This window comes from Apteryx mantelli, chromosome 9 (genome assembly GCF_036417845.1).
Source record: "Apteryx mantelli isolate bAptMan1 chromosome 9, bAptMan1.hap1, whole genome shotgun sequence".
Taxonomy (NCBI): domain Eukaryota; kingdom Metazoa; phylum Chordata; class Aves; order Apterygiformes; family Apterygidae; genus Apteryx; species Apteryx mantelli.
In genome coordinates, this window is record NC_089986.1 from 2105793 (window position 1) to 2132411 (window position 26619).

The window sequence follows — 26619 nt, forward strand, 5'->3', positions numbered from 1 at the left end:
TGAATCTCACAATGATGTATACATACTAATCTTGACTCCTAGATTCAAGTCAGTCACATCATCCTTCTTAGCATTCTCGTTTCTCTAAACTTTCAGGCTTCCTTTGTTTTTTTCTCTTTTCTGTTCTCTTTCCCTTTCGTGTTTTACAGTGATTCCATAGTTGCTTCATCACTGCATGATAGAAATTTCTTCCAGTAGCTCATTAGGACTGCAAGTAACATCTGTCTTGCTTCATCCATTCTCACACCCTTTCAGTGGGGAGGGTTGTGTGTGCAGTGTAGTTTTTATTTTGGCAGGATCTTGTGGGTTTTTTTAAAAGCCAACAATATAAATGTTTTGCTCCCTACAGATCGTGTGTTTAAAATTAGAAAAAAGCAGGTCACTCTGCTCGTGGATGGCAGGGAAGGGAAAGATTTATGGGGTTTCTGCGTTCCCGTGGGAGTTTCTTAGCAGGCCTCTGGGAAACTGCTGAGTCCTGCACAGATGAACTTCACCCTTATGGTAAAAGTTCTGTTTTGCCTGAGGAAAGTGCCATCAGAAGTGCCACCATGGTTGTTGTCCCAGAGCTTTAAGTGATCTTTCAGATATGCAGAGCCCAAGCCCTTGAATGCCTTAAAGATAAGGGAGAAAACTGTGACCTCTTATGCACTGATCTCCCAGGGGGTTGGGCTTTTGCCTGGTCAGTTCCTCCCGTAACCAAGTCCTGTTAGCTGATGTCTATGTCCTCCTGGCTTTCATGCCCTTGCCTATCCCGTCGACTGCTAAAACTGCCTCTGTGCTCCCTATTTCTTTCTCACTTCAGTCTTGTATATGTGACTGTTTTTCTGGCATCTCTCCCAAGTTCTCTTGCTGCCAACACAGGCTCAGTATGAGCTTCTTGTATTCCCTCTCAAATCGTTTTCTATCGTGGCAAATAAATCCACCATCCTCTACACATACACTCCTGATATTATCCTTGACACTTCACTCCTGGCACTGAGCTGCTGCTTAATCACGCAAATTCCTTCTCTGAATCACCTCATTTGTCCTTGCAGCCAAAGCTAGCCTTTGATTTGGCAGTTTCACAACAGCAGTATTGGGATCTCCTTCCTTTTGATCCCATTCCTGCCTTGCGTGCCCCACTGTCATTAGCGTGCTCTTATTTCACCCTGCTGTGTGGGCTGGCATCCCACTGCCTCTTGTGTCCAGCATCCTACCTCTGCCTCAGTGTGCTGCACACACACTGCCAGCGCCCTGGCTCCTTTACGCCCTTCCTGCTTTTCTCATTTTCATGCTGCTTTGGAGAGTTTCTGCCCTATCGCTGTCCCTTTGCATAGCATGACCTGCCTGACCTTGATCCCCAGGTAGCCTTTGCTTTCAAATCCCTCCTCCAAACATCCTTCCACAGTGACTGATCCCCCACGATGTTCCCATCCTGGTGACATTTGTAAAGGGGGGTGGGGGGGAGAGGAGGGAAGCACACCAAACAAATCTAGCACACAACATAGCTTGAAAACAGGAACTAGCATCATGTGCGTGTAGCACCAGAAATAACCTCGCTGCCATACACAGTGCAAGCCCTGTCCTTCCCCTGACCCCTCCCCCTGCACCGCTCCTGCCATCTCTCCGCGTTTTGTCAAGGAGACCTCTCTCCTGTTTCTCTGTAAAGCTCCTTGCCGCCTCTGGCACTGTAGGTCTCAGCGAGAAGCGTTTTAGCTCTGCTGTTCCCTTGCAAAACAACTGGAATCGTGAGCAGCTTCCCAGGGGAACTCTTTCAGGATAATGCTGCAAAACCATGCGCTGTGCTGCACTGATCTTTATCTTGAACAAATGAAAGGACGGGCCCAAAACAAGAGGGCTAATATAAAAACACGATTTTTCAAAATCAGGAAAAGGAGTGACTGGGAAACGCCGCAGGCGCGGGCACACCTCTTCACCCCCCCCACGCACACCTGCAGCCTCTGCTTTGTGCGGGGAGGCTGTTCGTGTTTGTCAGCCGTTTTCCCTAGCTGCCCGCTGGAGTGGACTTTGCTCCTCCGGGCTGGGGCTTCTGAGCAGCGGGAGACTTTCCACGTGTGTCCGAGAAGGTACAAAGCCTGCAGGAAAACAATGGAAATAGCTGGCTTATGACTGCTGCGTGTCACGCACTCATTCCTCGCCTGCTCGCTTGCCCTTGGAGCCGCTCACGCCGCCCGGAACCCGATCTCCCGTGGTCCCCGGGAATTCGGGCCGGCACGCAGGGCGGCTGGCGCCACGCCACGTGGGCGAGACGCGGTCACGCTGCCGTCCCTGCCTCCGCGCCCACCGCTCCGTCGCCCCGTGGCACGTGGCGGTGGGCGCAGCGTCAGCTCCAGCCGGGCCGATCTCCGGCTGTTCCCTCACCCTTTGTACCGAGGGAGAGACAGTCATTCCAGAGCGGAGCGCGGCGGGAGCAGCCCGTCCCGTGACAGGCGTCCCCTCACGACCCGCGTGTGCCTGCGCCATTGTCACCGAAACACCATGGCCGCTGCCAGGATCTCCTCAGCCCCTGCTCAGATGGGATCTCCTCCGCCCCTGCTGGGATGGGTCTCCTCAGCCCCCTGCCCAGATGGGATCTCCTCCGCCCCTGCTGGGATGGGTCTCCTCAGCCCCCTGCCCAGATGGGATCTCCTCCGCCCCTGCCAGGACAGATCTCCTCAGCCCCTGCTGGGATGGGTCTCCTCAGCCCCTGGCAGGATCTCCTCAGCCCCCACCAGGACAGGTCTCTCCAGCCCCTTCCAGGACAGGATCACCTCAGCCCCTGCCAGGACAGGTCTCCTCAGCCCCCACCAGGACAGGATCTCCTCAGCCCCCTGCCCAGATGGGATCTCCTCAGCCCCTGCCAGGACAGGTCTCCTCAGCCCCCTGCCCAGATGGGGTCTCCCCCCGCCCGGCCCGGTCTCCTCAGCCCGGGGCAGGGTGTCCCGAGGCGGCGGCGCAGCTGCTCGGGGGCTGCGTGACAGCGGCGCTTCGCAGCCGCGGCGCTGCGGTCGCCGGCGCTGAGCTCATCGCGGCGCCGCACGACACGGCGGCGGCCCGGCGCGGCCATCGCGTGCGAGGCGCTGCCCGCCGCCCCCGCGCCCCCGATGCGCCGGGGGCGCCCCCGCCTCCCCCCCCCCGCCTCGCTGTAACGCCGCTCCTCGTTAACGGCCGCCGCCCGGGGGCTGCGGCGGGCGCAGCAAGCCGGCGCTCTCGCTGCGGCGCCGTTTCTCCCCCCCCCTCTTTTTTAACCGTCGGCTCTCGGCGGTGACCTTTGAACACATGTTCCTGCTGCGTGAGAGCGCATGATTAGCTAGTTAATGTTTGCAAAGGCGCTTTGAACTTTCACACGCAGGCACGCACACCGTGCCGTGCGGAGCGGAGCAGAGCGGGCCGGGCCGGCGGCGGTGCCGCTGCCGCCGCTCGCCCCCACCGGCCCGGCGCGGTGCGGCGGCCTCGCTCGCGTGCCTGCCCCGGCGAGGGCGAGAAGCGGCTCGGCCGCTGCCAGCGCGGGGATTAGCGGGGCCGCCGCGCCGGCCGCTCGGCACGCAAGGCGCCGGGGACGGCGCGAGCGAAATTAAGGGTTTTTCCGTGAAACCGGGCAGGCGCTGCCGCCCCTCCTCCCTTCCCCCCCCCGCGGCGGGGGCGCGCGCGGCGCCGGCCACGTGACGCGTGCGCGCGCCGTTGCCGCGGTGACGGGAGAAGCCGTTGGGGCCGCCGCAGCGGCGGGGAGGCGGCGGCGAGGAAATGGCGGCGCCGCCACCCCCCCCTCGCGCCTCTCCGCCGCGCCGGGTGCCGGTGGCAGCTGTGCCCTCGCGTCCTCGCAGGTGGGCGAAGCTAGGAGCGCCCCGGCGGGGCTGAAGCCGGAGAGGACACGTGAATCATCCCCCCCCCTCCCCCGCCCCCCTTGGCCGGTGCCTTTTCCCCGAGCGCCTCACGGCGGCCCCAGGCCCGGGCCCGGCCCCGCGGCGGGAGGCCATGGAGCGGCACGTTCCCGTCCACGCCTTGCCCGAGGCGATCCGACAGGTGCGAAGCCGCGGCGGCTGTGAGGCGTGCGGAGGCCGGGGAGTGCGGCAGCGGGCGGGTGCTTCGCCGGCCTTGAGTGGAGGCGGGGTAACGTTTCACCTAGGGCGCCTCGGTTGCGGCTTTAGCTCAGATGCGTTCCTGGGCTTCGTCGCTATTCGCGGATGCTGTGGAAACGCCATACGGGAACGCGGCCGTTCTATAGCGGTACTGTCATTGCTGGGTGGATTTGGGGCTTGATGCTGCGCGACGTGCTTCGCTGTCGTAAGCCTGGAACGACTGCAGCGCCTAAGCGTGTCGTCGCTTTTGCAGCTGGCTGCCAATGCAAACAGGAACAGAACATTCCACCTCGTGTTTTCTTCTATCTTCTCTTTGTCTAAGATGCTGCTTTTTTTTTTTGGTTTGGAAGGTAGATTATTACCAAAGTAACAGTGATCCTGTTTATATGGGTGCTTGTTGATGCACACAAGTGGAACATGAGTTACGCCGTGAAATTTTTCCCTTGGCTATAAAACACCCAGCTGTCCTCATTTTCTGGTGCACTTTTGATAATCAAGAAGTAATTGAAAAGTCTTATACATTCCGGCTAACAGAGCCTAGAGAAGTTCTCCCTGGAATACTCAAGGAAGCTGTTGAAATAATTTCAGAACCATCAATGATGATTTCTGAGAATTCAGGGATGGGCAAGGTAGCCAAAGGAAAGGGGAATGGAGTACTTGCTCTTAAAGAAGTGGATGGGGGAGAACCTGGGAAACGTTTAGACACTCAGCTGTGGTTTTGAAGGCAGGAAGGATACCAGATATGTTTGTTTATAAACTAGTTTGCAAGCATCAACAGGATAATGTGGTTAACAAAATTCAATATAAGTTTCTCAAGAAAACCACTTGTGCCAAAATAAAATTGTTCCAAATTCTTTTATAAGTGAGTTGATGAATATAAGGAAATATAGTACCTTGTCTTCAGTAAGATCTCTGGTACAGTTTCAGATTACATTTTCACAGGTAGATGAGGAGAGATGGTCTAGTCATGTTGTTTAAAGGATAAAATCCAAAGAATAGTCATAGAAGTTTGCTGTCATATGAAGGGTCCGCGTTAGATGAGATACATCGGGGAATTGTTCTGGATCTAGTACTGCTCAATATTTTCATTAACATGTGAGAAGGCAGCGGTTGTCCTCTGTCTCCAACTGCAAATTAATCTTATTCTAACCTCAGTGGACTTGCTTTGTTTGAATGTTGGAAAGCTCTATGCGTCAGGGTAATCGAGCACCGCAGTGGGTCACCTAGGGAGGTTGTAAAATGCTTACAGTGGTACCGTGGGGGACAGGTAAAGCAAACCTGTTCCAGAGTGGAGGGATGGAGCAGGCAATCTCCTGAGTTCTATTTCAGCCCTGTGATGTATCTTTGACAAAAAGATCTGTATGCAGAAGGTACACCAGCGCTTCGAGGTATGTGTACGTATAGTCTTACGTTCTTGTCAAGTCTGTCTTGTCAGTGTAAGATCCCATACCTGAGTTCTAAGGCAACAACAGGCCAAGATTTCACGATCCGTTAAGACTCCTGGTTTCACATTTCCTTTGCTGCTGCTTGTCTCTTCACTCAGCTGACTTGCAGTGTAGTTGCAGCATAGTTTAAAAAGGATAGTGCTTGAATACAAGTCACTCTCACAATTTTCGGTCTTCTACCTTTCTATCTTCTACCTTTTAAGTACAGTTTTTCTTATTCCCTTCACATTTTCTGCTTCTTAGATTTCTTTTTATTTTTATTTTTTTGCTTCTCTTTTGGCATCTTTCTTTCAAATTGCTCTTAACATAAGCAGAACTTGTGCCAGCTGTAGATAGCTCTGCCAAGCTGAGCACATGCTTCAACATGCAGCTAGCTGGCCAGAACAACATGTGTGTCCAGAGGGAGTACTTGAAGCATCGTGATTTCAGCCGCAGAACCAAGAATGCTCACTGCTAGGTGCCATTTTGAGTTGGCTTGCTCCGCTGCGCGCTCAGGAGACTGGGTTGTGCTGTCGAGAACTTACCAAGCAGCTGTCTCAAAGCGAAGGGTGCAGACCGGAGCCCTAATCATTCCACTCTTTCATGCTCTTACCAGGTGGAGCTTCACAAGCTGCTTATCAGTGCTTTGAGCGGTGAGAGCACTGCCTCCAGAACAGCACTCTTCTGGAGGTTGTTTACAGAGAAGGAGAGGGAAAGGGAGGGGAGCGTCTTGCATCAGACCTGGAACAGCCTATTCTACAGACTGTTCTGCTGTCAGAGTCTGTAACAGGGCTTTCTGTCTAGCGCTGGAGGCACAGATGTCATGGCAGAAGTTGACTCAAGTTAACCATTGGCAGCCTGGGCCAGGCAGGTGTTGCCCACTGTGTTTACTACATCTTAAGGGAAGCCTTAATGCAAAGGGAAAGAGGTTTCTTGGTATTTTGTCAATGAATTTATAGATGGGGAGGGGTTTAGATTCCTCAGGATCTGCTCAATTTTGGCTTAGAAAGAAAGTCATATAAGAATTTTACACGGCCCACTTTTCTTTTTATCTTTCTCTTTGATTCCTTCTGCTTCTGTCATACCTCTTTCACACAATACATGTTGCCAGAGGGATGCTAAATAGAGGAAAGCAGGTAAACATCCACAAGTCAGTTATTCAAGTTTTTATATATATATATATATATATATATAAAATATATATATATATTTTGGTATTTACAGAGGAACTAATTATTAATGAAGATCTAAATCATAGTTTGTTTTTAGAAAATAAAAAATAGAATTGTGACTTTGGCTATTAACAGCTTGATCACCTCACTGAGCAATGTTTGTCAGTGTTAGTAGTCGGCAGGAGTAAGTTTTCCCTGGAGATTTCAAAGGAAGCTCTGTGCTGGGGTGGTGTTGGTGGAGATTATGGGGAACAGCTGCTGCTGTTTTGGCAGCTCACACAGGAGAACTGGTAACTTCTGGGGCAGGAAATAGCCAAGTCAGTTAATGGCAAAGTCCAAGCCATAGTTTATGGTCTCTTCTGTGACAGTTTTTGGGGAGAGAATTCTGTAGCTCTTAACCTTATTTTAGGGACAGTTATATTCTTCGGGAGGTGATGCTTGCAGATTTGGTGTGCTAGATAGCAGGTGTATCAGTTGATTGGATAAACTGGTTGGTCTGCCCTGCGCTTTCTCATAAGCATATTGTTACAGGACTGTAGAATGAACTTTGCAGAGATCACTGGTTTGTAACGCCTACTCTTTTTCTGTAATGACATGTCTTAAAGTTTCTGTCATCAAATTCAGTCTGAGAAGTATCAGAGAACCCAAGACTGTAAAAAAATAAGTTAGTATTTCCTTTCCTCCAGCATTATGGATGTATATTGTTTGGGAATTCACTTTCTGCCTTTTTTTTCCACTCCCTCAAGAGAAAAGAAGACAATTGTTATGTGATCTTGGTTTCCTTGCAGACTTTTCCACTTAGATCTCTAGATCCATAAGCTCACAAATGAGAGAGTGTTGGTGTGTCATCCTGTTTATCGTCTATAGCCTTGTTGAAGGGATATAGTGGGAAGTCTCTCTCTCTCTTTTTATTTTTATTTTTTATGAGCTTGCTTTCATTACAGGTGCTTCATGAAAAGCTAGTCATCCTGCTTGGGAGCCTGTGCACACACAGAATGCCTAAGGGCAAAAACAAAGTGCCCTGTAGCTGCCATCATCAGCGATGCAAAAGAGAGGTGCAGAGTTCAGGGAGCTACTGCAGGGAAGGGAGGAATGTGAGCCATGATGATGGTGATACCACTTGAGTCTGTCTTCATACTCATACCAAAAAGTATGATATCACCAACTCAAGCAGTAGTGTTTTGGGCAAGGGATAACTAAGAATTTATAGCTTATGAGTGGGTACAAAGGTCTTCTACTAGTTTAATCCTGCCGAAAGCCAGGACTTTTTCTGATGTGACTTTATTCTGTTTATACTAGTACTGGAACCACCTTCTTCATCTGTCCCCCACCTGGAATGCCCTGACCCTACATATATGGCATCTCTGCTTGTCCAGGCACTTTGGATAGAAGGAGGAGTACTGCCAGTTTGAGGTATAAGGGGAAAAAATAAAGAGGGGGTGTTGGATCCACCTTCTCTCCAAATCTTCCACTTTCCCCTGGCTGAAACACAGACAGTGCCGGTGCACTGCACCAGCTCTGGAGAGAGAGACAAAAAAGAGACAAAGGCACGGGGACAGGGCAGGCCTAGAGGACAGCTGACCAGGACACAAAATTAGTTTAATACTAAGTATGATTGTGCCTTATAGTTTTGGTATATACCTGTCTTGAGAATCACAGTACTACTGTAGTATTAGTATATTGCCCATCACCTGGGAACAACAGAACAGAGAGGATCACAGACAGGGTTCCAGTGGCTTAGAAAGGAGCAAAATCCAGGTCTGGCAGAGCAGCCGGTCAGACCGTTACTGAACAAAACTGAGCGTGGGGGAACACTGTGTGCATCTGTGACTCGGTGCTGGGCCAGAATATTGGGCAGTTTTCTGTTCAGGCCCAATTATACACACTTTACACAATGTAAATCCTGTAAATGCCTAGTAGGGCACAAGAACTGCATTCATCCCTGGTCTTCCAGCCTCCCACCATGCCACTGTCACAAGAATGGGATGTTCCGAGTCCTGCATCATCCTCATATCCCTTTTGCTGAAGAACCACTGGAGTGTTTTTGCCAAATAAGACTTCTGTCGTCACTGCAAACATTCTCCCCATCAGAAAGTAACTGTTGGGAATTCGTCTTTTGTAAGAGTGAGACCTGTTAGTGCATAGCTCTCTATTGCTTAACATTCGGAAGACAGCACAAGGTGAAAACTGTAAGCTGTCTATATAACAAAGCGTTATATTTAATTTTATATTTTATTTGGCAAATAAATAACCCTTGCTTAACACAAGTCATAAAATTAATTGGGCACAAGATACCCTATACAAATTAGTAGTTCTCTTACCGTAGGAGCTTAAAAAAATAAGCAGAACAGGAACTTTGAAGCTCTGTTATACATCAGTACAGAATGTTCCATGGTATTTCACTATCCGCAAAACATCACGTACTGGTGTGGCAAATGGTTACTCATTAGATTTGCGACGTGTGCTATAGATGTGAGCACATTATGGTATCTTTAATTTTTCTTCCCTCCTTTGACCCTGGGATTATTTTTCTTAAATAGGCAAATTCTAGTTGTGTGAATTTCTACGAATCCGCCATGTCTGGCGCCCAGGCTAGTTTTGTAGATGTGAAAGGTAGCACAACACGTAATATTTCCAATACTGATGTTGATCCAAATTTAGAAGCAGCAGTATTTCCATGCATGGCCTCCAGATGAGCACTTTAGCATTTGCATGCAGAATGGCAGGAGATCTCAGTCTTACTGTCTTGTACCTTATGAATGTTTCTCGAGACAGTGTTCATGGGTTGCTCCTGTTTTCACTGAGATTTTCAGAACTTAGCTATAGGATTTTTAACATTTTGCTTTTGTTGAGCTCTGGCTATGTGAATATCCTCAGTGGCTGCAATGAGCTTTGGAAATGTTAGAAAATTTCTGGTTATTTTTGGTGTGAGCCCACATTTTACAGCTTAGAAGTGGATAGCTCTCAGTGCCAAACTGGTTAGCCATTGACCTGTAGTAGGTTTGGGATAATCTGTTTCCAGATAGTAACAGTAGCCTAGTTTGTCACCGCTGTGTATTGGGGTGTCAGGGGATTTGTGAAAGCAGATTTTCTGAACTCAGATAATCTTACTCCAGTTCTTTGTGTGAAAATTTTGGAGTCACTGGTGGTCACCTAGGGCAGCAAAACATTTTGATCTCTTGTTATACTCATAAAGCTAGGGCTGTATTCACCATATTCATGAGCTTTTCTGAATCCTCTCTGCAGCCACCATCCAAGTATATGGTTAGGGTTTCGGGGATAACAATCTCTTTGCATCACAAGCAGTTGGTTTGTAGCTAGGAGGAACTTTCCCAATGGTTGCACCTACAGATGCCAAAACTCAGTATTGTCAGGCAAACAAAGATAGGGTTAATGATGGGCGAAATTATCTTCTGTCTGTGCAGGCATCACGTTTTGTTGCAATACACCGTGGTTCAGTTTGCAGGAATTCTCAGCTCTGTCTTGCACTGGAGAACTGCAGTACGCTATCACACATCCTGGAAGAGCTCATGAGTGCCAGTAAGGTCCGTGTGGCATGTTGGACACGTGCTAGATGTCTGCAGGGCTTGTGTTAGTGTGTGCAGTTACTAGCAGTGCAGCATGGTCTTTTATGATTCATTTGTCTGCCTTACAGGCAGAAAAAGTTAGTTAACTGAAATTGGAGTATTATTTCCTGTTGTGACAAACTGATTACTTCAGGGCATGTTCTGAATTAAACTTTCGAGAATGGGACATTCTGTTTTCACTACAAGCCTATTTCTACCATATATATATGTATGTGTGTGTGTATATTCAAAGCAAGTACTGTGATTTTTATTTTGCAATTCGTATTTTATAGAAGTTGAGCAAATAATTATGTATGCACCATGGTTTAGCATGACAACCTGCTAGTTACTTTCTGACTAGATGCTGACTGAAGAATTGACTCACAATAAACTTGGAAAGGAAAAAGAGAAGTGAAGCTTCCTTAGAAATGCTGGTACTCTTCTAAAATTTTTCTTTGAATGCAGAACTAGATCAATTTCCATCAAAAAACTCTTCAGCTTTGCATGTATAGCAGAATACTCCACTTTCTTCCTGGAATATGAATTACGTGGCTCAAGTAACAATTTTGTGTGTGTGTGTAAAATAGGGATAGTCTAATTCGTTAGGAGGGAGAAAAGTAGCATGAGAGAAATGACAGTAATATCGTGGAGAAGGGGTGAAAGGAGAAGAAAGCGTCAGATAATAAAGTAGAATCAAGTTGGAGATAGAATAAAACAATCAGTATACAAAAATAATTTAACAGCTCCCAGCTGCAGCTTAATGATGTTTTACTTTGGTGGGTTTTAGGTGTTGGGTACTGTTTCAGGTATTGTTTTGCTACAAGTGTGGTTTGGACACATACTGTTTCTAGGTGTTTGGGCAGCCCTTCCTAAAGCAGACGCAGTCCTGGCAGAGCAGGGGTGGGAGGGAGCGAGAGCTGTCCCTGTCCTGTGTGTCTGAGTAGCACCGGGTGATACAAGACGGATGGTGAATGCTGCAGTTCCCTCTACCTCTCCCTTCCCTGCACAGTAAAAGTAACGTGCAAGGGGCACATCTGTGCTCATGGCTCTAAGTTTAATTTCACTGGCACTAGAAACATATTCAAAGCTTTAAAGAATCTCATTAACTGAGGACTTAGGTTCTGGCTTTTAAGAGTGGTGTCTGTTTATTAGCTTTTCATAACTGACAATTTTGGTATCAGTGATCCATATGCTGGACATTGAAACATCAAGGCACTTCTAAGTGAGTAGGTAGATTTCTCTTCTTTCAACAAGAATTTAGCTCTTTATTTTGTAAGGTTATAATTTTTGCCAGTGGAATCTGAAATATCGGAGGAGTAGCAGTGCCCAAGTCTATGCTCCCTACAGTTATTCAGTCAAGTAGAAATGGTATAAATTCCTATCTTGTCATTTCAGGAGCTTGAAGAGAAGCTTGTTATTCAAAAGGCTAAAAATGGGCCAGACCGGCAAAGTCTTCCTTTCCCTTATGCTTTGCAGATGCTTACGGTATTGAGTCAGACAGATGTAATTCGAGTGACTATCCATCTTGGCTCAGTTCTCCACTTGCCCTTGGTAGCTAAAGAAATCTATGTAACTATGGAATAATGTTAGTTCTTCCAAAAACGAACACAGCTCTGAGTTGAAACTACTCCCACAGATGCTGTAGTGGAACAGCTGCTGGAATGTCATAGCTAGAAATACTACCTTTAGATATGATTTGTTCCCAGTATAGCTCGTGTCCTGCCTCGCTAGCATCTGCTGTAATGTATATCAGAATTGTAGCTAAAAACCTTATGGATCAAATATATTTCTAGCTTAAACACTTTGTCCTCAGTGAATTTGTCTTTGTTTTTCTGTTTATGTTCTTGTCATGCATGCAGTACTGTCGTGCTAACTCAAATAGCAATTTTTTTTTAGTATCTCTTTATGTAGTCTTTTCATGTCTTGTTTGCCCCGAGTTTCCTTGTCTAGGCTGACCAAAAATATAATGCTAAAATGCCGTCTGTTTTTTAAATTCCTAATTGATTTTTTTTTCTATTCACTGCTTATTCTGATTTCTGAGGGTATACACAGCCCCTTTCTAGTTACAACTCTGATCTCTTCTCTTTCTATTCCTTCCAAACTGTGTTTTTTCCATGAATTTTTCCTGTTTTGCTTTTGAGAAGATGTCAACAGCCTTTTGACCAAATGTGAACCATGAAATATGGAAACCTAAAACATGAATCACTGTGTCTGTAGTACGTACTCTTAAGGTAATTCAGTGATAATACTGTTCCATAAGAAGTAGCTCTGTAAGCAGAGGAACTCATGAAAATTTGTTTCCTACAGATTTGCATCTAATGGTTGATCATTTGGTGTCTAAGATGCAAGCTCTAATGGTATCTTTTCTCCTGGAGAGACCATTTACAAGGCGCTCTCCTATATAGATTGCCTGATATTTAATAAGGACTGTGCTCACACTGCCAAGTTTTCCTCAGTAGGGGACTTATGAAGTCCTTTTTCCCTGCCTGGTTACCTAACACTTTCAGAAAGTTAAATATTTCTGCCCTCACTGTCAGATTTGGTTATAACTGGCCAAACATTCTGGTTCACAAATTATTGAAGGATGACAATGGAGAAAGACACACGTAGATAAAGTAATACATAGCACAGTCTCCAGGAGAAGCAATGCTTAAACCCCCCAAACATTCAATTTGCAAGCAATCTTCCAATCTAGTAACATGCTTTCCGGCTCTGACCTTTAAATTGGGGCAGCCATAGGAAGGCTTTGTGTTTATCGTGGCTGAGGGAACTGAGAATCCATGTGCGTCCTGACTGCGTTTCTCTCTAACTGCCTGTGTGCAGTACAGCAACTTCTGAGAACTTGTCCACTCAGCTCACAAACTTCAGGGGATGTTTCATGTGTCAGTGGGGAGAACTCTGGTGGTGGCAGTGAAAATTAAATAATGGAGAAAGTCTCATTTTTCCGAAAGCTATGATTTGGTCACTGTGGACATAAGAGAGCAATCTTGGATTTAGGATGAAAATTCAGATTAGTGAGTCCCTTATTCGTCTCAGTCCAGGCCTTGCTCTTTGAAGCTATTTACTTTCAGCTTGGTCCTCCCCAGTGCACCTCTCGCCTTCCCTCCTCCTTTACGCCGTCAGACTCCAGTTGCCTCTTCTGTGTGGCACTGCTGCTGCACCCTCCTCATTTAGGTTAGAACAGTGTTGCTTGTACCCCAAATCAGGAAAGCAGAAACCCATTTTAGTGGAAAAAACCTTGTTGTCTAGTTTTTAACAAAATCAGTAGAATTTTGTAAATAACATTTACAAAACAAGGACTGTGTAAATAACAGCTCAAGTGTTTGACCTTCTACCATGAAGTATTTCAGTTTTGAAAATGAATGTTTTTTTGATGATTGATTCAGATATACCTTATCAGATGTCAAATACATCTGCAGCCTGTTTGGATTTCATTTTCTTATAGTTCGTTATAATCCTTCACAGAAGAGTATTCTGTGTTTTCAGGTTTGCAACTTCAGTAACAACTAATGAGGAGTTTTTCCAAGATAGAAGTATATATATTTCTCCTTATATTCAAATTTAAAACTTGAGGTCACCTTATCAGTCTTGTTTAAAAAAAAAAAAAATCAAACCAAACATAGCCATATCAAGAATGGTTTAATGTTATATACTTAATTGAGAAAGGCAACTATAGTTGTTTTTCACACTATTTATGTCATTCTCTGTTTGAAAAAAATTTCTTTTCAAGATGCCAATCCTGTTAGGTGAGTTTTAAAAGTGTTGGGGAAGCAAAGAAATTAGCAGGATCCATTCCAAAATTAATTGCAATCTCACTGATGAATCCTCCCTTCTCATGATGATTCGGACACCAGCTCTTGAATAGTTAATGTTTTAAGTAATGTACTATGCAATAGTTTATAGAACTAGTTTCCTAGGGATATTGAGGGGAGTGGATGGGAAGGAGAATGGGACCATTCCCATTAAGTCCAGGTGGAAATGATTTATTGTTCTACAATTTTATTTTTAAGTTCAGTGACAAAATTGAAAGAGCTAAGTGCATTTTGAAAGTTAAAAGGTTTTAGTGCTTGCATAAAACATTTTCATTTCAGACCCTTGGTTGTTTTTTTTCCTGGTACCCAGTGATATTTCTATGACTGTTTATTTGAAAGACAGAAGTGTTGCTGCAAGAGAGCACAATGTTCTTATTGGGATAAGAGCCCCTCTCCTGCCCTCCTTATAACAGCTCATTTTGTCCTTTTTCAATATAGTAATTTTAGTGCTTTGGAACTTTATGGTATTTATTCTGAATAACAGTTTCATATTTCCAAGCACAGTTTGTAACTGCCAGGAAAAATAAACTTGAATTTTCAGTTCATTCAGAGCAACTGTAACTAGGGTTATTTTATATTGGGGCAAAACTAAGAAATCGGAAAATAAAGTTTGGCCTGGTAGTTCCAGGGCATCCTGAAATATCATTTTTATCAAGCTATATTTAAAGTGCTGAAGGTTATTGAATCATGAAATAATGAATATTTGATAATTTTTTGAAACGCTGTTCTCTTTCATCTAAGCATGATTTCTTTCAAATCATCCCAATGGTTCAAAATACTTTTTTTTTCTGTAACACAAGATATTTATATATTCTTTAACCTAACCTGTTTGCAGTTTTGCAGCTTTTTGGTTTTCATAAATCATTGTTAAAATCCTTAAAACTGTTGATAATTGCAAGAAAGGCAAAAGCATGTTTGAAGCTCGATACACAAACACATTAACTACTCTTTCAGCTGCCACCTGTTTTACATCTTTCATGTCTCCAAGCTTACCCAAAACTTCTTATATTTGTTGCTTTGAGCTTGTCTCTTTAGCTGTATTGTGACTGGCCTCTAATCTAATCTTGAGTCTAACCATCTCCTCTCAAATGTATTTCTGCTGTGATTCAAGAACCTGGCACAGTCTGAGATCTGCACTGATAAGGAGGTGCTTACATGTGCCACGCTGAAGTGTCACACCTTCTCGGGTAGGTCTCGCTAGTTTATCTACTCGGTGTCGTTCCTATAATACAAGGCACAGCACATTATGTTGGTGTAGGTGCGCTTGAAATAGCGTCATGAAAGGAGCAAAAAAAGGGAGAAATGGAGTTTGAGCTCATCTCCTTTGTCATGTCCTGCAACTCCCCGTCACTGGCGTAGGCTTTTGTCTGATCAGCTTGGGCCAGAGGGCAGACGGAAAAGCCAGTCCGTATGTACTCTCAGGGACGTCTTTCTACAAATCCTGGTACTCCTACTCCATCCCTCCTCTTCTTAGAGCCTTCTGTTGCTTTGATACTTCATCGTACTGTCCTTTGGAAATTTGGTCATCTTCTGCTCAGCTGACTCCCATGGTTAGCTGGTCAGCCTGCAGCATGTTTTGTTCCCCTTCTTTTCATTATTTCTTGTGGTCCAGCTCCCCCCATCTGCCATCTCTTTGTATTATTTAAGTGATATTGTCCAGCTGCATGGCTTCAAATATCATCCCTATCCTGCTTGAACGTCCAGTTTCAAAACGGCCGAGTAGTGCATGTAGCCAGTCATGATTATTGCTTTCTTACGGTCTTCCCTCCTTTCATTTCCTAGGAAATGAGACAGAAAGCTGAAGACCATGAACTCTTAGAACAATTATTTGGTTTTTAAAGTTTGTATACTGCCTGGCTTGATAAGACCCAACCCAGGATGCAGCCCCTTTGGGTACTAGTAATATATTAGTTAAGAAGAATAACATGACGTAGTGTCTTCCAAAAAGGACTTACTGTTGAATAGAAGTATGTATCTTTATAAATATTCTTTTAAATGACAAGTAATGTTATGTAAGTGAGGCCCAGTTTTACTAAATAGATCTGTTTCTTGTGCATCGAGGTTCAGTTCTGCATCACTGGTAAACCAAGCAATTTTTTTCTGGAAGTGAAAGGGATTAAAATACACAGGAATAACTGATATACTGAGCAGTGTGTACGTGTCAAAGCTAGAGCACATCTATCTATTCCTTTTTATTAAGCTTTGCTCAAATATTTGATCACTTAAATGTATTTCTCAATTTAAGAAATGGTCTTTTGGTTAGATGTACATTATGTACACTGTATTTTTTTTATTTTTATTTTTTTGAATCTGTGATGAATACTTCATACCTAGCAAACTGGTTATATTTTCCACAGCCCTCAAGTGCCATATACACTACATGACAATAATTATTCCCTTACTCATTTGAATTATTTTTGTGAAGATTGCTGGATCACATCACTCTATTCACTTTCCACTTTTCAGCTTGCCTATTTAATTGGATATGAGTTATCAGAAACATAGTAAATTACATTTTTGTTGGCTCAAGCAATCAGATATTCATTAAGGAAATAATTTTGTAAAACACAGAACAATTCTTTTTATTTTAAATTAATATATAAAGCATAATTCAGAGGGTTTTTAGTTTTTTTTAATTTTTTTTAGAGTTCCAGTGGGAGTTCCTATGTAGTAAACTGCATAGCTGATATCTTGTGAGGTTTCCTGTGAACAGAAGTGCTGTTATAGCTTGATTTCATTTTTCTAATGTAGAATTTTGTGTTTATTGCTTGATAAAGTAATGTCGTCTTCTGATCCTAAGTGCTGCACAGCAGTAAACTATTTAAGCTAGTCAGAATTATTATTATGTAGAGTCATTCAGTCTTTTATTTTTGTTCAACTTGTTTCTTACATGCATTTATCTTTTTCTAGATGTCCCGGGATGAGACAGTGTGTAAATACTGTGGAGTCAGCTATTTGATACTTCATGAATTTAAGGTGATGGAAGAAAAGGTAAAAGCAATGGAAAAGGAGATTAAATTTTATGAAGGAAGTATAGAACGGGAAAAAGGACTTCAAGAAGAATTGCAGACTCTTTGCCAAGACCTTGAACACAGTCGAGCTGACAGTCAGTCAAAAACGGAAAGGTCAGAGTATATTACTTAGTCTGATATTATTCTCCTGTTTATGTACTAGTTAGTCTCATTCCAAAGAAGTTAAAAAACAAATAAGCTTTGTCTGTCTTTTGTCAAGTGTAACATATATACCATAATACTTAAATCATATTTTGAAGTATTGTCTAGAAGCAAATCTTGAATTTGTGAACAGTTTAGTTATAGTCAATGTATTTAACAAAAAAACTAGAAGGTATTTCAGAGGTATTTCCACCTTTCCTCCCCCCTCCCTCCCCCCCCAAAGGGGAAATGATCAAGTATTTCATCTTACAAATATTTTTATTACAGAATGATAATTATTTAAATGAAACTTCAGAGTGTTAGGATTTTCACAGTTCTGAAGTTTGTGCTGTGCTCACAATGATGCAGTAATATGATGAAGAAATATCAGAACTCTTGCACTGAGAAGCCTATACTTCGCAATCTGAAAGGATAATATATAGTTATGAAAATCTCGGGCACTGCTTATGGCTTTGTTCCTCAGAAACAGGGGCTTGCAAATACTTACTGATGGGTATGTGCAAGTCCCAGCTAAAAGAGGAATTTTGTGCTCTTAAGAACTGCAGTATATATGGCTCTGAGGACTATTGATTTAGGGCTCTTTCCGCTAATACTTACAGGCAAGCCCGCTTTTGTCTTCTGCTTGTTTGTCACCACATGATAACTTTAAACGTAGGACACGAGGTCATACTTCCAAAATATCTGTCCTTTGCATGGGCCTATAGCATAGCTTTGGTTCCCAAAACTGCCGATTGCTGCACCAAATATAAAAGTTCATTTGGGGGAAGACATGAAAAGCAAAGCATAACAGGAGAGTTTCATAGCCTTTTTCTTCTCTCTGCCTTGCTTTCATCATTTCTAATACTTCTCCTGTTCACTGGGTTTACAGTATAGGTAATGAAGGTAGATATACCCAAACTAGCTTTAAAATACACGGCTAAGTACTGTGAGTGGTGTTGTTGAGGCAGTCTGAACATCAGCGTGGTGGCGAAACCTCGCGGTTGACTTAAGTTTTGTGCCACCACAATTAGAACGCCATCAGTCTAAACCCCAAGCTTCAGGTGAGCATGATAGTTTTGATTTGGCCATCCTTGGAGGTTATTTATGCTGTATAAAGAACTTGGACTGATATGGAACTTGCTATAATCAATATGAACATGTTATGACATTGTTAGCATTTTGGGTCTTTTTTTTTTTTTTTTGTCTTATTTGTTGCTGTAGAGTTTCTGGACCAATATCTCTAGTTCCTAATTAACCTTCTGTTGCTTTTATGCCATTGTATGATGCCATGACAATTTAACAGATTTCATAACAAAACATTTTATCTTTTCTACTGTTTTCTACTGTGAAAGAAATACAAGTGTTTGGGCTTCTTCTAGTCCTTAGGTTCTGAAGAACTGCTCTTCCGTTTTTCCTCTTGTATTCTTCTACTATCTATAATCAGGTTTAACATGAATACTCTGTTTTTTTTCTGTATCCTAATTTTCTATCCTCTTACTTTGAAATCTATTGCTATATTCCACTCATTATTTACAGTGGGACTATAATCTGAATGTTAATATTTACATTTATAAAGTAAGTATATTTAATTACCCACTATAAAAATGCAATTGCTTGAGTTGACTAATGAAAGAATAATGTGGTATAAGCAGTGGAATCAGAAGCTTCTTGGCAATTCCTCACTCATCGGCATCAAATGGTTTGTCAGAAGCTCTTTTTAGGAATGAGATTGTAATTTTAAATATCAGGTCAGTCATCATTTTGCTTCTAAAGACTCCTAATTGTGGTGTTTCTTGCATAATTGACCCATAGGCATTAGCAACTGATTTAAACTGATAATATTTAGCATTTTTGGACGTTAAGGTGCTCTCTCAAAGGATTGGAGTTGAATGTGTTGGAAATGCTAAAGAAGAAACATGTATAGATTGTCTATAGATGCAGCACTTTATAATCCATTTAAATTTTTTTGTGAATCACTTAAATACTGTAAGAATTTAACATAACTACTATTGGCAATAGACTTTTGTTTGGTAATATTTTTAATAAAACTTCACTTTAAAACACAGAAGTTCTCACAAAGTTGAACAAAACCCTTATGTATACAATGGATCACCCTACTCATACACAATATACTCATACCGTATATTGCAATTTTTTTTCATTTTGAGCTTTGCGTGTGAACTGACCCCCCCTGCCCCCCAACTTGTCAATGTTTTCTGTGGTTTAGCAGTCTGTTTTTGAAGAGTGCATTTGCTCCACGTTACTTCGGTGGCTCTGGGTGGCAATTAGAGGGGCAGTGTTCACTGTGTTAGCGCGTTCTTCTTGTTGAGAATCATTTGCCAGAGGTAGACTAAAACTTCCATTTAGCTGACTCTTTGTAGCAAAGCTCAAACAGTTAATGAAAACTTTATCTCTGCATTTTTTCCCCTAAGGCTTGGCTTGATTTAAAACCTGCTGAAATCAAATGGAATACTTTCAGTAGGCTTTCACTGAGGCTGTAAATCAACTGTTGTGCCTTGCTAAGTAACCTGTCTAAATATTCCCCCTCTGCTCTTTACTGTCCTGGGCCTCTCCTGTTACCTAGTGCCTTTGGCATAAACTAACTAATCAACATACTGTCTTGCTCCTGGTTCTTGCATGGTTGGCAAATGATTCCTCCCAAACTGCAAGTTTTTATCAGCAGCCAAATGTGCCTTTTTTCATCTTCGGAAGGCTGCGAAATTTAATCTTTCTTGTTAGATGAGTCTATTTCATTTTTATATTCCCTTAAGGTTAGACTATTGCTATTGTTTGTACCTGTGGTTAACCCTGAAAGCCACCTGGGAGCTTCAGCGTGCGTGGAAATCAGCTGCTTACCCCGTGAGACTTTGTCAAAGCCGCGGGAGCTGACCGTCGTGCAGTAGACTATACTGATGCAATTTAGCTATTCAAGTCTTATTCTTATGTTGGACGCTGTATTTTGTGGGAAGATACTTATTCCATGTTAAAATCACTTCCATTCCGTAACAGGCCCATGAGAGCTGTTCCTGAAGAGGTGTTGCGCTACGGCAGACTTGACGCAGCAACGCCAGGCAGTTTACCGGGTGACTAAGGCAGGCGCTGCAGGCGGGACCGCGCTAGGCTCTAAAGCCAGAACTGCTGGATTTTCTTTTATAAGATACTAGTTATCATCAGCCAGAGCAAGGATTTAGGCTTAGTTTAGCTGAAACGCTGTCGTCTCCTTTATTTGACTGACTGAGCGTTTGTGGTCCGTCGCCAATGTAAGGTGTTAGTAATAGGCACTTTGTTGTGCGCTTGCTCCTCTCCTTCGTTGGAGGTGCCGGTGTAAGCACCGTTAGCTGCCTCTCCGTGTGGGACTCCCGCAAATTCCTGGGGTCCCTGGCGCTCAGTTCGTTAGCAGATTTTCTCTGGAAGTGCCTTTTGAAAACTTGTGGTGCCGAAGGAGGTGTATGTTATATGTGCAGTCTAAACTATGACAATTCTCATAACTTCTGAAATAAGAATTTTAACATACCTTTAAAAGGCATCTTTAAGTCTATGGTAGTACTGAGTAACGTGAGTGTGACAAGAAGCAAAAATTTGTGTGAAGTATCCCTAAAGAGGTATATAGACACCACTTACTGAGACGTGTGTCACAGAGGCCTTTAAAATATAATCCTGAAAACTTTTACAAAATCTATCAGAAGGAGTTATGTGTTAGTGACTACCGTGAGACTTATGCTCCTGAGTAATGTGTGTAGATGTTGGAAATTTTATCCATAAATAATAAAATCTTAAAAGTAATGTAGACCTCACATTTTAACTTGTGGGAACCCTATTTTTCCGTATTTGTGGGTTTGGGGTTTTTTGCATTTTCTTGAGTTCTACACCTTGAGTTTGTTAGTTCCCTACTACATTGAGAAAATTTAATACCATAGAAAATGCATTGCTGTTGAATTTACCTAAAATAAATTTTCTTTTTTACAACATGATTGATTGATTAAGAAAGCAACAGCAGCTACGTGACTTAGTGAAGTCTAAACTTGTAGTAGTATATGTCTGTTGAATGTTTAGTGATAAAGTGGAGTTGAGTTAGTGTCAAAGTTGCTAAGAGCCAAAACTGGATGAAATGAACAATGAAATGAAGAACTGACCTCTAAGCTCTTACAAGCTCCTCATGTTAGATGCTTGTGTATGAAAATAATCAACCTTACCAAGGTACTTTGCATCTGTTTATATATGTTTAAAATCATTTCCATGGGGGTATACTGCTGATTGAAGCAACCTAACCTAGTATGCTACACGCATTTCTTTTTTCCCCACACTAATAAATACTCTTTTAACCTAAAGATAGTGGGTGTTTTGCCATTAATTATAGTTTGATATGGGTGGCAGATATTTAGCTAGCAGCATTCTTTAGGGGCACTGTGATCTAATATGTCCTATGGAGTAAACACTTTTTATTGCGTTAAACTAATATGACCAGATGCCATCTCTCTGTAACAGAAGATAAAGAGTCAGATAAACAGTGAATAACTTCAGAATGCAAAAACTGACTATACTAGATACGAGTATTTCTTTTTTGTGTTTAATTCTGTCTGTCATAGCCTGTCATCAGACTGGACCACTTTTGGAAAAATATGTAATTTTTAAAATGATTTTCTTTCTGACTCTTCTAGCTCTGAACTTTACTTGTGATACAGATTACTTATCTCTCCATCTTTTTATAAAATCTCTTTGATTAGGTGATCCAGAAAGCTCTATTTATAATGGCTCGTTTGGTCCAGCTACTGATTCTGATTCCTTGGGACCCTGAGAAGATATTTGTATAGATTGAGCAATATCTTTGTACTATGTACTGGTGATCTTTACCAGATGTCTGACATAAGAATTTTGGGAACATGGTTCGAAGTACAGTTTATTCCACCAATATAAAACAAGTCATAAATATACATCTTCCTGACTAGGAGCCCATATCATTTTTCACATTTTTTGTCTGTCTGAGAAGCAAAGATGGAAGCTTCGGCACTGAAGAATATCACACAAACTTTCCCCTTTACTAGGTAGGAAAATACTTTTCCACATTAGAAATATTGCAAATCTTATGGCTTGTTTTCTTTGGAATCCGTGTGCTTGGTCAGGGCAGTAGTCAAGCCTTAGAAAAAGTCTATACCATGGTACATGGTACGGATACATGAAAGTTTATCATAAACTATTTGCTATTGTCCTTATATTTAAGTTAGCAGGATATGTGGTTTTTCTGAAGAAAAATGTCAATACATTGTATTATGCAGTCTCTGAGATGGCTTGAACAAATTTTGTATATAATAGCAACAGTAAGGTGTTTCAGGTGGAGTACACGGAAAGGGTACGGCATGGATTAAAGGCTGCGATTGTATCTAGCCAGATTTGGACAGACGAGAACGTGCTGGACGCTGGTCTTCCCAATAAACGAACAGGAAAACGAAAGGGGGCAGGATGTCAAACCTCATAAAAAGCAAAGCTAGTCAGATATTTTTTTACCTGGGCTCCGTTTCGCTAAACGGTGGGGGTTGGACCTTGGAATATTGCATGTTTGTACTTATCCGGTATTTGGAAGGGTGTTTAGTTTAAAATAAAGTTCTTGCTCCCCTATGAGAGGCAATCATGTAAACAACTTTACTTGATAATTATTGAAAATGTCTTTATTTTATAAATCTTCTTTTGTATATAAGCATATGCATTGTTATGTTTCAAACAAGTAAGTGTTGTTTTCCAGGAGATGCTATTTTTTGTTTGTTTTTGAAAGGACAACGTTAAGACTTCTGTTTTCTGTCCTTGATTTTAAGAATAATTTGTGGTTAAATTATATCCTTTTATACACGAGCATTCTTAGAATGAGCGTAACGGAAACCGTGGTTTGGGAAGCAGGGTGAGCCCTGCTCACAGGCAGTGTGAGCCGCGTTATGCAGGCAGTCAACGCAGCAGTTCCTCGTGAGCCTGGATAACTTTGCTTCTGGTTGTTCTTTACAATTTTGAGATAGCAATTTGATTCTGATCCTTGGAAAATCATGAGCTCACCTAAATCATGGCAAACTTTATAACAATCTTTATACTTGCCTTTTTAGTAAAATACACGTAGCTAGGAAAAATTATTTCATTAGTTGCCAGTGCGTGAGTTGTTTCCTGGACTTTAAGGCTGGGAGGATGGATAAAGCTGCTCAGAATGTCAGAATATAAAGCAATTTGTTTATTAAAGCCAGAAAAAGCACAAAGATTTTGTGGTCCGTATTCACTGAGGTTAACGCAGGCAGGTTATAGTTCTTGCAGCTCAGGGCAAATGCGCATCCGCAGCTCTGCGCTTCTGAAGAAGCTTTCGGCGTGGTTCTGGCGCGGTTCTGGCGCGCTGTGCGGCACACGCGCCCCGGGCTCTGGGGGGGCCGTGCGCTCCGCAGCCCCGCTGCCCGGCGGTTTGCCTCTGCCACGGGGTGCTGCAGCTTGGGACTGAGAGGAAAGAGAGACGCGGGTCTGGAGCACTGCTGCGACGTCCCAGTTCAGCGCGAGCCCTTCGAGAGGTCTCGCTAGCCCCCAGCCAGCCACGCTGAGCTGTGGTCTGCATCTCGAGCTGCGTTCCAGCAAACCTACTTGCTATTTAAAGATATTGCTGTGGATTATTAATATAACTAAACTGTGTTTTGATTACATCTGTACTACAACTTAAACATTTGTATCTTTTTGAAGATTCATGTTTAAATCCAATCGGTCCGTTAAAAAATGTTTAGAGTTTTCTTTGCCTTTGTAGACTATCTAGCCAGATAAATTGTTGTAATATCTTTCTATCTTAATTTAGCTAATGGAGTTTAGAAAGGTGTTCACATGGCTAAACATCTTAACACTGTAGATCACTGTATTAAAATTATCCCCTGCGGACTATTCTTTTTGCCTTGCGCCTTCAAATTTTTCATTTTTTATGTAGTACTTCTAGCTGTTGATACCTCTTAGAGAAACTTGGTTATGGGGTTTTTTCAGCACTAATAGCAGCAGGAAAGGCATAACCGCCTTTCCACCCGCTTACCTTCCCTGCAAAAAAACTCAGCATATTGTTTAAGTTTGGGTCTTCATTAGACAAGTCTTTTGTTTTATGGCCCTTGGTAATATTGGAGTTTGTCTTTTGAAGTTTGTTGCTTTGGAGATTGAACTATTCCACTGAAGATTCATTTGCTCCAGGTGTTCTATACAGTCCTAATAAAATGTTCTTATGCTTGTTTCTTTTAAAATCCTGAGAATCTCAGGTCTACTTCAGCTATAAACAGACCTTCCTCAAGGAGTTTATGCTTTATAGAGGACTTTCCAATACTTCCAGGTTTTGCCTTTATCCTTAATGTTTTCTTTTTATCAGTGTTCTCCAGTCATTAAGTAATCTAAGTGCAGTGGATATGTACTTGCTTCTTTTTTTTGTTCGTTAGAAATCTAATGTTTGCAGTGTCGTTGTGGAGTGATGGGAAGGAATTTAATCAGAAGATTGTCACTAATTAAGAAATGTCAGAATTAGATGAACTATTCCTATTTTTAAGCTAAGAACAAGGTATGAAAGATCTGTTTAAAATATCAGTGATGTTTCCAGATGCAAATAAGCAGCTATGTAAGAAATGAATAATTTAAAGAAGTTTCAGATATTTAGGGTATGCTTTAGGGTATGCACTCAGTTCTTCTTAGCACATACTGTCGTATGTGGACGACTTGGGAGACTTGCTCATCTTTTCACTCTTTTAGAAAGCATGACTAATTAACAAAACGTTATAACCACTGCAGCATCGTAATGTATTTTCAGAATGATACTGGTATATCATTCAATACCTAAAAAGAAATCCATTCATAAGGTAGTAAATGAGTGTTCTTCGTTACAGTACAGAAGGTCTGTGCGAGTCTCGGGTGAGTTCTCTAAGGAGCTGATTCAAAGAGACAAACACAGTAACCCGGTAAGAGGTGTCACACGGATGTGGAGTCCAGTGAGGCCGTGTGTTTTGCACCGATCATTTCCCAGCATGTGGAAATGTGGTATTTTTTTCCTCATTGGGGAATGAGCACATACTAAGTCTTAAAATTTTTCTGGCTTTTTGTGTGTTGAATTCTACTTTACTCTGCAACTTGAGCTGTCTGAAAGAAGTGCACAGGGGATGCATACTAACTTATCTTTTAAAAGGGATGAAACATGCTGAAATGAAAATGAGCAAGCAACTTGAATTGGCTTTGAGCAGGTCCTAGAGTTTCATGAAGCCGAAAATACTGTAGTGAAAGAGTTTTTTCCATTGACCATATTCTCCAGCTTTCTCCGTGCAGACTCTTTCTGCTGACTTCAGGTAACTATGGATGCAATTGCTCATTTGGCTAAAATGGGTCCTACTGGAACACTTAAAGGGGCTGTATACTATATAGTGTGCAAAGATATGGATATTGTTTTAGATCTGTGAAAATGCAACATCTTGTATTTGAGCAAATGTGGTAGTTGCTCTTGTCATTACTTTAGGACAATGAGTATGTTTGTTTGCTGGCAAGAATCCCTTCTGGCTACTTCTTTATTTTCTCATGCTATTCTTGTCACTGTCAGCACTAGCTGTTAACATTATAATTCATCTCCCGCACTGTGCAGACTTCCTCCTATATTCACGAAGAATGTATTCTGGCTGCAAAGATAGGACGTTAATTTTCACAGTTCATGTGAAATATAGGACTGAGGATGAGATCACTATGTTCTCACAGTTTTGTTTTAATTCCAATGTTTAATGATCCGTTGAACTTCTTTCCTTTGTGTTAAATATCACCCAAATACAATGTCTATTTTGCTCCTTTTTATGATGATGACAGTGGACAGAGTGCAACTGTCCTGACTTGTCCACCTGTTCTTTTATGTGTGAATGACCAGAAGACATCGATAATCTCCTTTTGCCTTATGCAGATGCAATTCTGTGATAACTGCATTGTATCAAATCTTTAGAACGGCAAGAGAAAGAAAATGTGTCTGTGCTTACTTGCCAGTTTCTTTTTCAAACCAAAAGATCTTCATGTACTGCCCATGCTGGAATGAATAAGAATAGCAAATTAGCATCCAGTTTTCCATGGATCCAAAAGTTTTGATTTGTTATTGTTTGACAATTGCTGCATTTTGTTCCTCGAGGTATAGTTAACACAATATATTATCTACAAAAGAAGATCTGGATTTACATGACACTTAAGATGTTAGCCAGCCGTTTCTCTATTAGTCAGAGGTACCCGTCTGATTCTGCTCCCCAATGCAGTCAAAAAGATTTTAGTGTCTTCCCTCCGTCCCTCCAAAAGAATTGTGCAGGTAGCTATGGATAAATTTTCTTACCAAGGTATCTCTGAAAAAAAAATTTTTTTTAAATCAGTTCTATCAGTTTTTCGGTGATCACAATTAAGCCCAAACAACTTACTTTTTAACTACTAGGTGATCAGTTA

General features: G+C 42.4%; 1 protein-coding gene across 1 annotated transcript in view; it reads left to right on the forward strand.

Moving 5' to 3' along the window:
* The first annotated feature begins 3747 nt into the window (after positions 1-3747).
* LEKR1 (leucine, glutamate and lysine rich 1) overlaps positions 3748-26619 on the forward strand; it is a 68595-nt gene continuing 45723 nt past the window's right edge. Inside the window, exons 1-2 of the mRNA XM_067302223.1 lie at positions 3748-4002; positions 16943-17157. Of these exons, the coding sequence (XP_067158324.1) occupies positions 3955-4002; positions 16943-17157 (263 nt within the window). The 5' untranslated portion in view covers positions 3748-3954. The remainder of the gene's footprint in view (positions 4003-16942; positions 17158-26619) is intronic.